Source organism: Terrapene carolina, unplaced genomic scaffold (assembly GCF_002925995.2).
Source record: "Terrapene carolina triunguis isolate 2854851 unplaced genomic scaffold, T_m_triunguis-2.0 Scaffold67, whole genome shotgun sequence".
NCBI classification, from domain to species: Eukaryota; Metazoa; Chordata; order Testudines; family Emydidae; genus Terrapene; species Terrapene triunguis.
In genome coordinates this window covers 17,255,173-17,266,741 of record NW_020664418.1, presented here as the reverse complement: position 1 = coordinate 17,266,741, position 11,569 = coordinate 17,255,173, and the positions used below count along the sequence as shown (strand labels likewise).

At 42.0% G+C, this 11,569-nt stretch overlaps 1 protein-coding gene across 1 annotated transcript in view; it reads left to right on the top strand.

Annotated features, from left to right (window-relative positions):
- HYKK (hydroxylysine kinase) overlaps positions 1 to 10,749 on the top strand; it is a 12,900-nt gene extending 2,151 nt beyond the window's left edge. The window contains exons 3-5 of the mRNA XM_026648543.1: positions 2,278 to 2,420; positions 8,959 to 9,142; positions 10,101 to 10,749. Coding sequence (XP_026504328.1) covers positions 2,278 to 2,420; positions 8,959 to 9,142; positions 10,101 to 10,561 — 788 coding nt within the window. The 3' untranslated portion in view covers positions 10,562 to 10,749. The remainder of the gene's footprint in view (positions 1 to 2,277; positions 2,421 to 8,958; positions 9,143 to 10,100) is intronic.
- The last annotated feature ends 820 nt before the right edge of the window (positions 10,750 to 11,569 follow it).

Below are 11,569 nucleotides of genomic sequence, written 5' to 3'. Positions count from 1 at the left end.
CCAGCATGCGTGACCTAGAGCAGCTGCATATCTGCAACAGTTGCCCTCTTTCAGGTGCTCAGGTTGCACATACAGCACTCTCTGAACTGTTGCAGTAGCAGTGTGTTGTAGGTACCTGTCCTATAGGTCCAGACACTGCTTCCAATCCACTGTCCCATCGAATTTTCTATTTCTAAAATATAAGCACTTAAACTTTATAGGTGAAATATCACCTCTGCTCTGGGGAGGAGAGCCGTGACCAGAAAGCTTACTGCCAGCATATCCGGTGTACTGTAGAACTGTGCTAGGAAGACCAATTGCACCTATGCAAGTGAAATGCCAGTGCTTTCTGTCCCACACTGGCACTACCATGGTGCAGGGAGTCCCAGGGCAACAGGCAATTTTTAAATTAAATTAATGGAGATATCCTATCTCCTAGAACTGGAAGGGACCTTGAAAGGTCATTGAGTCCAGCCCCCTGCCTTCACTAGCAGGACCAAGTACTGATTTTGCCCCAGATCCCTAAGTGGCCCTCTCAAGGATTGAATTTACAACCCTGGGTTTAGCAGGCTAATGCTCAAACCACTGAGCTATCCCTTTCCCCCTAAAGTTAGGTGAGTCTTGCTCAGAATAAGTGCAATTGCAAAAGCACTGATAAAATGCTTGTGAACCCCTACAAGTACTTTTGTGTGTAGGCATGTGAAGTGTATTAAAAGAGATGTTCAGGTAATTAGGCTAAAATTCTCTTTGGTAGCTCTAGCAGGGTGTGACAAGCCTTCTGATCTCTGAATCACCAGTTAAATTGCCCTGGAGTAAACTTGGGGACAAAGCTGTGTGTAATTGATAGTTTGGGATGGGCTGAGGAAAACCCAGAAAGCAAAAAAGGCACGGGAATGAAGTGTCCAGGCCAGGGGGAAGAGACAGACTGGCAGGCTTGAGAGAGCCAGAGCCAGGGGAGATCTCTCAGGGGAAAGATATCTTCTGTCTCCCCTCCTTGGCTGAGAGAAGCTAAGGCTTCTATGCTTGTAAATACAGAGTTGCATGAGTTTGTAAAGATGGTGGGGAGAACGCTGTAAATAGATTGCATAAGGTGTTTGACCAGAAGAAGGTCTCTGAGCATAGGTGCTGGAACTAGGGGTTCAGGGGGTGCTGCTGCACCCTCTGGCTTGAAGTAGTAATAACAACCCAAATCCATGCTTTCCATCTTCAGCACCCTCACTATAAAAATTGTTCCAGCACCACTGTCTCTGAGCAGTTTATGTCTAGAAAAAAGACAGTAGTGGAATGATGCCTTGTCACACAGGGTCATAGCATGGTTTAACAGAGAACTGTGAATTCTCCAAAGGAATTTCTGCACATATTAATTCTAATTTTTCAGTTAACTTGTTTTGACCATGTTATGGCCATTTTTGTATTTGCTTTCTGCAAATGTTCTAATGTGTTTCTGGCAGGACTGTTTGTAGAAACAGCAAATTTTAGCAAATATTGCAGTGAAGGAATCACCAACAAGGAATTTGGAATTCACAATCATGAGTATTCAGACCAGAAACTTAAGCCTATGGGCTATCCTCATCCATTAAGGGAACAGAAACCTACCATGTGACCTAGGTGGTCAGTCAAAATAGCTTGAACTTCAAATAGTGAATGCATCAAACTGCTCACAAATAGAAACAGAACAGAAAAAGACTTAGCCATAAAAATTATTCAGAAAATACATTCAAATTAATAGATGTGAGAAAACGCTGATCTGCAAATCACAAACAAAAAAAGGCAAACGTCACTAAATAAATCTTATTACAAGTTATTTCCCCAGCTCCATGGTTTGGGGCTGTAGTTTCAAACACAGTTCAGACCCATCTACAATGCAAGAACATGCATGGTGGGAGAATACTCTATTGAACCTGGTTCCCCCAACACTGTAATTTCAATACGGTAACCAGGGCCATTGAAACTCATCACTCTGATAGAGAAACCTGTTATTTTAGGTTCTCTTTAGTCCCGCTGCAATCAATGCAAAGTCTGCCATTGGTGTTGGATCAAGCCCTTTGTGCACATGAAAGGGGAACCTTCCCAAGGTGTGTCACTCTCACACGTAAAGGCACGGAATTGCACTTACACTCCACGTGCTCTGAGCGCTGGCCTTTCCTAATGTCACCTAGTAAATCTATTCTTTGAATTGTCTCTTTTTGAGCTGAGTTTGATTTCGTTTATGATGGGAGAAACCTCCTTGTCCTTACACACACTGATCTTCAATGGAGTGTATTGAAATGATTCACAATCTATCTCTTTGCCTATTAGGTACTGGCTCTATGACAAAAAAGTACATGGTGAGACTGCTGACCTACCTCCCAGGCATGACCACGGCAACAATCTCTACAAATCCTCACATTTTATACGAGATTGGGAAACTAGCTGCCAGACTGGATAAAACTCTCACAGAGGTGAGACTTTTTGTTCTCAGCATGCAAGTGGGAGTGATCTCTTCCCACCTAGTATTTTATGCATTTCATAACACATATAACTAGCAACATATCACAGTATCAGAGACATTCACATAAGTCCTGCAGCTTCAGAGCTACCTGCAAACACTGCCTGAACACTGCAGACATAGAGTACTCAACACACCACAGTGCTCTTGTGCATGGCTCTGTAGTACGTAACTATGCCCTAGCCATGGCTTCCCTTATTCTTTCCAGGCTTGAAAAGAGAACACAACCACGTTGTTAAGTACTACAAATCTGCAGCCACTTAGGACTCCATGTTTTTCACTATGTTTCATATCGTGACCAACCGGAATGCCTCAGTGAACCAGGGTTAGAACGTGGATCCTCCTGCTTGGACTGAGCTGTCTCCTCTGCCAGCTGCCTTCACTTCAAAGAGCTTGTGGTTCTTATGGCTGCTCTGTTTTATGCCAGAACTGGTGCAGTGCAGACCAGCCCAGAGAACAGGGGAGCAGTATCTAGCTTCCCCCAATCCTGTGTTGAATGGATCTCGAATGCAAGATTGAATCTAGTCCTTGGCCTTCAGCCATGTTCCTCAGCGCACATAATAGTGGATGATGTTAGACAAGGTCCCCAAACCCACCCGTGGCTTTACTGTTTAACAGCATGTCTGCCCGTTATTTTACCTTGTACTTTAGGGGACGTGTGATGCTCTTGTGGTTAAAGCACATAACTGGGAGTCTAAAGATTGGGGTTCTATTCCCAGCTCTGCCACAGACTTACTGTGATCTTGGTCAAATTACTTCACCTCCCTGTCCCTCTCAGTAAAATGGAGAGAATGCTTCCTGCACACAAGAGCTATGAAGCTGAATATATAAATGTGTGTAAAGTTCTTTGAGATCCTTGAATGGAAGGCACTATAGAAATGCAAAAGACTTCATAACAATGCACACAAACAATACAAGTGAAATTCTCCCTTCCATTCTGGCCCCTTTACATAGGGTTAAAGGGCCAGAGTACTATTAAGGGGTCCTAAAAGCCTCAGTTCTGGTCGGGGGGATGATTTCCCTGGCAGAATCACTGCAGCAGGCAGTGATGAGGCTGTTTGTAAGGACCCCCTTGCAAGCTCTGGCGTGTAGAGGGGAGAGGGGCGGTGCTTCAGCATCCAGGAGTGTGGAGATTCTGGACAATGCTGCATCCTACAGGGAAAAGCTGTCTGCCTTATTCCAGGGCCTCTACAACCCCTGGGCAATCCAGGAACAGGAGGATACAAAGGTGGCTTAAAGCTACCATAGACCCCCTACTGCATGGGCTGCACATTTTAGGCTGTGCCTCACAGAATCTCGTCCTATGTGTCTTTCTTACTAATAGAGACACAAGGTGGGTGAGGTAATATTGTTTATTGGACCAGCTTCTGTTAGTGAGAGAGTCAAGCTTTTGAGCCACACAGCTCTTCTTAGTCCTATTCTTCACAGAAGTTGGTCCAATAAAAGACATTACCTCACCCACTTTGACTCTCTAGTATCCTAGGACCGACACGGCTGCAACTACACTTTCTTTCTTATAGTTATTTGCCTTCTCCCTCTGGCTAATGTCTGTAATTGTGTTGATGGTGTAAAGGAAATGTGTGCATTCCTAGTTTTAGATGTACTTTTATGACTGGGAGTCACTGTATTTTGAAGCACATTTCACTGTGTATTCAGCATGAGGAATATTTTTTCTCTTTAAACTTTAAAAATGCTGAACAGAGCAAAAGTGATGGTGTCTGCTCTTTAATGTGGTTCCAGCAGGTCAGCTATTTTCAATTTTGATATATCCTGAATTAGTGGAGAGTGGATAAGGCAGGAGCGATTCATGTCTAATGTGTGACGCAGCGGCTCAGGGAGCAGTCATTTTTACGACACCACATGAAAAATTCACTTCACCTGCAAATAGCCTTCCCTTCTCCACCCCCTTAACCTCCTCTCCCTCACTTAAACTAAAAATTCTTCCTTCTCTTCTTTCCACCCAGTGGAGAGATGTTCAGGCAAAATCACTTATGGCCAGCTAATGAGAACATCCTTACTTTGCTCCTGTTCGTCAATTTAATTTGACTTTCAGCTGAAAAATACCTATAGGAATTCTCAAATATGATGGTTATTGTTAAATGAGTCCCCCAGCAATGAGCCTAGTCTGGTGGGTCAGATTATGGCTGTGAATGTGAAGGTATGTCTGCTCTGCAATCAGGAGGTGTGATAGCTGCACATGTTGGCAGTTCCAAGTTACCTTGCTAAAAATAGCAGTGAAGTTGCAGCGGCATGGGTTAGGTGTTAATATGTACTCAGGTGGGTAACCTGTGTCTCCACCTGTGTCGCTGCGATTTCACTGCCATTTTTAGCAAGCTAGGTCAATCAAAGCTAGCTTGCAGAGGCAGTGCTGCCCCATTGGGGTCCCTAAGCAGGAATATTTTGGGGGGACCTCCCACACATCACACATAATAAAAAGCAAATAGGGGGCCCTCCTTGAGCTGCTCGGGTCTGCTTATGCCTAGCGCCAGCTCTGCTAGCTTAGGTATAGCTACATGAACTGAAGTCAGACCTCCCGATTGTGACGTAGATGTACCTTAACTGGCCATATGCCAGCATGATGGAGTATATACATTTCTTCAGCAACATACTTTCCTACTTGTGATCTCGTCCAATTCCCCTTAACTACACCCAAGAATCATTAGCCATAACTACACCTGGCAATAAGAACAAAAGAGAATCCCCCCTATTCTTTAAAATCCCTTTTAAATTGAGTGCGCACTGATGATTACTGCACTGTTCTATGGAGTTCATTGCAGCTTTGGAGGCCAAAAAGCTTTCAGACCCAGTGTGCCCCACAGTTGTGCTAGACCTTTTTCAGATGGGGCAGATAAAAACTCTGATCTAAATGCCTCTGGACTTTGTGAGAATTTGGATCTGAATCCAAACTTTGCAGCTCATGAGCCAGCCATCCTTAGGGATTTTAGCAGCTAGTGACTGGGACTATGTACATTTGCATCCTGAAAATCGCGTTCACTCATTATTACAGCTATATCAGGAGCTGCCCAGTGCATGAGAGATGATTTGAGAGATGGTCTCTGAAGGCATCGGAACAGAGGCATGCTCTTTTTGTGAGTGAATAAAGCTAACACACAGGACAATACTGTTAGAGAGGAAGGATGGTGCAGTGGAGAGGCCATCAGGAGACCTGAGTTCAGTTCCTTGCTCTGGCACAGACTTCCTGTGTGACTTTGAGCAAGCCACTTTTATTCTTTCTCTGCCTCTGTTCCCCATCTGTAAGATGAGGATAATAGTACTTCCTTACCTCACAAAGGTTTTGTAAGGATTAAATACATTAAAGATGGTGAGGTTCTCAGATACTGGTAACAGGAGCCATAAAAGTACCTAAGATAGGTAGATTTATACGCATTAAATATATATATACCCAAGGAAAACCGGACAGAATCAGCCTACTGTGTCTGTCTGCAGCTCCTTTCTCTATTAGTGCTAACCTCCCAACGATTGTCTTCAGAGCCAGAGTTCAGCTATGGGGTCTTAGCCATACCCATAATTAGTATAACCCTTCCTGTAGGAAGAGCTTCTTCTATTAATAGATTGTCCTCCATAATAGAATTGCTGCTTGACCTTAACTGCTCTGTGGCTCATCTGCAAAATGGAGATACTATTGCCTACTAATGGGTGTTATGAGGCTGATTTCATTAATATTTGTATTGTGCTTTGAGATCCTCACAGGGAAGGTGCTAAAGAAGGGCAAGGTAGTATTACTATTCTTTATTTATTATGTGAAGTGGACATCCCAGAAGCTCAACTGGCTGAATTTTTTGAAAATTCATTTTGACCTGACTCTTTTTATAGTAACCATTTGAACCATGACCAGTTAACACTGGTACAGATTGGTACACTTGTAACAGAACAGTTGTGCTTAATATGTAGACATTTATGACAATTCCCTTAATGTGCTGCTTCCAGTCAAATAAATTTTAAACAGGATGGAATGCAAAGTAAGGTCTTCCTTTCATCTTTGATTAAACAAAGTAACGAAGGCCAATAAATCAGCTAGTAATTGAGTTTCTGTTACGTAAGAGAACTTTGTACTATGTAGTACTTTTCATTAACCTCTGCTTCTCATTTTCTGGCTACAGACTTCAGATAATTGTACTACTGAAATTTGAATTGCCAGTGTTACTGACCATGTTTTAAATGTTAAGCGCATTTATCAGTGTGGGAAAGATAATTTAGTGTTACAAGAGTCCATGGTGTTAAAATGCAATGCGGTTGAAACAATTTAAATAGACAAGCTGCTCTCAGAATATATATACGTTACATTATCTGAAGAAAGAGAGAAGTAGATGATTAACTTTAATGAAGAATGGGGAAAAATCCATATGCCCCATATGACTTCAGTTATACAAGTTTCATTTATTTAAAAGGAATAACCTTCTTCTTGTCACTCAAGAGACACACAAAATCTAAGATTACTGTAGCTGACAGATAGTAGAGAAAAATAATTTCCTTTTTTCCCCCCAGTTAGTTTCCTTGTACATTTGACAGCACTTTGTGTATAGTAAGTTTCACTGTTTCCCCTATTAGATTCTCTGTTTGCCTGTGTGGGTCTTACAGAGCCACAGGGGAGAGAAAAACATTTTAAAAATAGCAACATGTTATGGTAAAACCATAAATATTAGCAGGGGATACTCATAGGAAGGTATAGAACCTGAGTAACATATAACTTGTATTTTAAAACTGTGTAGATTTCACATTGATGGTGTCCCTCTCTCCTGAACAGCTGACATTGCCTGTTATAGAAGGTTAAAATTGCAATGTTTGATCACCAAGTGGCATTGTTCTTACTAGTGCAGTGCTTCTTACTGCATCAGAGATGCTGTAATAGTATGTAATCACATTTTAGTTTTGAGGCAGTGTACTGTTCATTGTCGTATCTGTGATTTTCATCCATACTTCTATTTTCAACTATCCCAAACCAAATAAACAATACCAAACCAACATGGGGCTAGATTTGCCACTGCAATGTGCTTTTGCACTGCACCACTGGCAGAATCTGCCCCTAAAACCAGCTTAGCCAAGCCAACCCAAGGAGATTCTGCCAATATAAGAGTGGCAAAAATTAAGAAAGGCACTGGTATGCCACTCCTCCTCTATGCTGCTTTCAGAAATTACCTGAACATGTGCAAGAGAGAGAATGGCTTAGTGGCCTAAAGATTAAGTTTGAAATACCTAGATTCCCTGGATACATAGGGTCAAATCAGAGTACGGTTGACTTGGCTGTTCATCTTTTCCAAGTAAATAAAACGAGATGCAGTTAGTTTACTGCGTGCAGATCTTATGGGTGAGTGTCTGCCTGTGTTGAATGGACATTAAAGGTCCCATGACACTTTTTATAAGCCTAGAGCTTTGCTCCATTATCATTGGCCAAAGTTTCCTATCCCTTGCACTGTTGTGCAGTATGCTGAGAGCCAGCTGGTTGGCAGACTCTATCCCAGAAGTGGTTGCATTTAAATGGTCAGATTGTATCCACTTTTGGTAAATACCTTCAGGTTCTGTCTCTTTTTCACTTTGGCAGCAGTTGTGTGTATAGCTTGTGCCCAAAAAGTGTTATTGGATGTATGCAATTTGAGAGGCACTGTGGGATTCTTACGGATTAAAGTTTCTACATGTATGTAAGATATTATCATCGCCAGCACTTCTATAATATTTTAAAGAATGATGAATTGCTTAAATTAATCTTTGTTACTAAAAGATGTGGGTGGGTATCAATGTACTGAAACCAATCATCTTCCAGGACACCGTTGGTATTGTTTCCCTGAGCAGCTAGTCAAATTTTGGGGTACTGGAGATGTTCCTGGTGAAAGTAGAAATTGATGGAGTCTGGTATTTTCTTTGATGCAATCTTGTGTATTTACAAGGAATGTATCAAGTCCTGCTTTTCCAAATGCAGGAGGAACCAAAAACAAAAGGAGCAGTTTCTTAGCTTACTGCCCAAGCCTCTTTAGCCAACAGCCCCAAAAGCCCTCTCTTGAGCTTTTTCCAGGATGATACTGTGCTCAGATGCTACTGCTCGGCTTTTTTGCTTTTTGCCTCTATCCCTCTCTCTGTTCTTGTCTGTCCTCAGCTTTTGTGTTCTCTGCTTCTTTCTCTAATGCACGCGCGCGCACACACACAGTCACAATGGGTGTGGAACCATAGTGCTAGTTTCTGGGGAGATTCTATTAGGCCTTGTTTTTAGGTGTGGACCTTAAGTGTTTCTTACAACTATCTTAAGGGAAGGATTTTCACACTTCAGCTTGAATGAGGCTTTAATTTCAGACCATCACAAGGTTTCACATGGTATGAAATGACTGTCAAAGCAAAGCCCCCTCTCCATGGACTTGATCCAAAGCCCATTAAAAGCAATGCATTCCAACTGATTTCATTAAGCACTGGATCAGGCCACTTCTTCATTGTAGCAGAGCTGTTGTATACAGTCTTTTTTTCTTTCTTGTGTTTTCCTTAAGAAATTCCATCATCCATCAATAAAAAGTCTGCATCGAGGGAAGTTCATTTGGAACTTGGCAAATGTTCCTCTTCTAGAACAGTATATTCATGCCCTGGGCCAGAACAGTTATCGTGAAGTTGTGGAGCAAGTTATTCAGCAGTTCAAAGATAAAATAGTACCCAAGCTAAGGAATTTTCGAGCCTGTGAGTATTTTTAATACAATTATACTGTAATGTAATGTAAGAAATTTTTAAAAGGGAATGTGTTTGTAAGAGGTGGCAAATTCAAGGCACTGTAGGCAGAAATTATTTACTTTATCCACAGGACATGTACAAATTTCCCCACAATGCACTATGAGCATGCCTCAGAAACAGGACTGGGAGGGAATCATCTCAAAGAATGAAAGGGGAGTTCAGTCTCAGGGCTTGTCTACACTGGCACTTTACAGTGCTACAACTTTCTCGCTCGGGGGTGTGAAAAAACACCCCCCTGAGCACTGCAAGTTGCAGCACTGTAACATGCCAGTATAGACAGTGCACCAGCGCTGGGAGCTACACCCCGCGTGGAGGTGTTTTTTTTAGTGCCGTGACTACACAAGCCACGTTAAAGGGCTGCTGTGGCAGCGCTTTAACGTTGCCAGTGTAGACAAGTCCTCTGTTGAGACTGCCACCTACAGTGAGGGTTTTCATTATGTAGACACCAAATGGTAGAAATAGGCAGAGACTACTAACTCATTTAATATAGGCCACCAGACAGCTATCAGATAGCAATGTCTTTGAAGTCCTCTGTGCGATCCCTTGCATTTGGAATGCACTTAGCATATTGTGGGTGTTACCACAAGCTAAATAATAAATCATCACAATCCCATTGCCAGTTGCCATCTAGTTACCTATTATATAGGATTAATGAAGCTAAGGTTCTTATTAGGAAGCAATGAGACCAAGCAAGACATGATGGGTTATAGGAATATTGTTATGCCTTTGTTTTGTTATGAGATAGATCAGTATATGTATCCATTTACACTCCGAGTATTCACATATGATGAGGAAATCAAGTGCATATTTTCAGTGTGGTTTTCTTAAGAGAATGAAAAAAGCCAGAGGAAAGTTTCTTCTGTTTATTATTTACACATAATACTGTTCCCATTTTTTCTGCATTTAGGTATCAATCATGGGGACCTCAATGACCACAATATCTTATTAGATTCCAACACTGCGTCACCAGAGAATCCACAATATAGAGTGTCTGGTATTTTGGACTTTAGTGACACGAGCTATGGTTACTATGTATTTGAATTAGCAATAACTATCATGTACATGATGATTGAGAGCAAGGATCCGCTCAGTGTGGGAGGACATGTTCTTGCAGGGTTTGAAAGCATTGTACCATTGACAACAGATGAGAGAGACGCCCTGTTTCTCTTGGTGAGTGGTAGATTTTCTCAGTCACTTGTAATAGCCTCATACACTTCCCTCTTGTATCCTGAGAACAAAGAATACCTAATGATCACAGCAAAAACTGGATGGAAGCATTTATTAAGAATGTTTGACGTGGGCCAAGAAGCTGTAGAGAAGATTTGGTTTGAGACTGCAAAAGCATATACGAACAATGAACCTGTGTAGCTTTCATACCTTTATTACAGACACAAATGTTCATATACTTACAAGTAAAGATGCACCTAACAATTTATGTAATTGTACAATTTGTGTTCACTACATTTTAAAAAGTAATTTTAAGATAAAATAATGCATTGGGAATGTTTTCATAGATGTATCAATGGCTCTTAAGACAATGATTTTTTTTAAAAAACTACAAGATGTCTGCTCATGTTCAGTTACCAGGGTGGTGCATGCACACTGAATACTTACACACCCAAACAGCCAGCCATGTATATGCCTAGAGATAGTCACTTGGTTTGCTAAATGTGCATTGAAATTGTACATTTTTTTCACAGGTAATTGCCCGTGTACAGTTTAAAAAATTGGGCTCAACATTGTTACCTAGCAGCTCTGTGTTCTTGGGGAACCAGGGCGCAGTACCCAGCCTGTCTGACTCATGGAAGACCTTCCCCCTTTTCCCCTGCTTTCCCCCCCCCCCCCCCCCCCCCCGCCTCTGCTTGAACCAAAACCGATCAGAAGAAAGACTTACAAAAAGCAATGAAAAGGCAGTGGGAGACACACCTAAACCCCTGGGATAAGGGTGACAGGATTAAGGAAACTCCCCTAGCCTCATTTGCATCGAAGATGGGACAAGGAGGCATCACTATTAGCATACAGAATGGAGAACAGAGATTCCAAGGCAAGAACCGCACAGAACTCTGGGCCCAGAAAAGCAGGGAAGCACTGCATGACGGGGGATCTCTGCTCCAGATGTTAATGAACCCATGCCTGCACACACCTAGCTCAGTAGTTATTAGACCAATTCTAGTAATAAATCCGTTATTGGTAGTGAAGCTCCCTAATTGCATTGTGAACTCCCTCCCAGGAACATGGCCCATAGCCAGAAATGATCAGCTCCCATTGTCTAGCCTGAACAAAACAACTTTGGTATACTCCCTTGAGCCATCAGTTTACACATAAACAAATCTAGTGTTCTCCCTTGAACCATTGCTGTTTCTCTACAAAACCCCC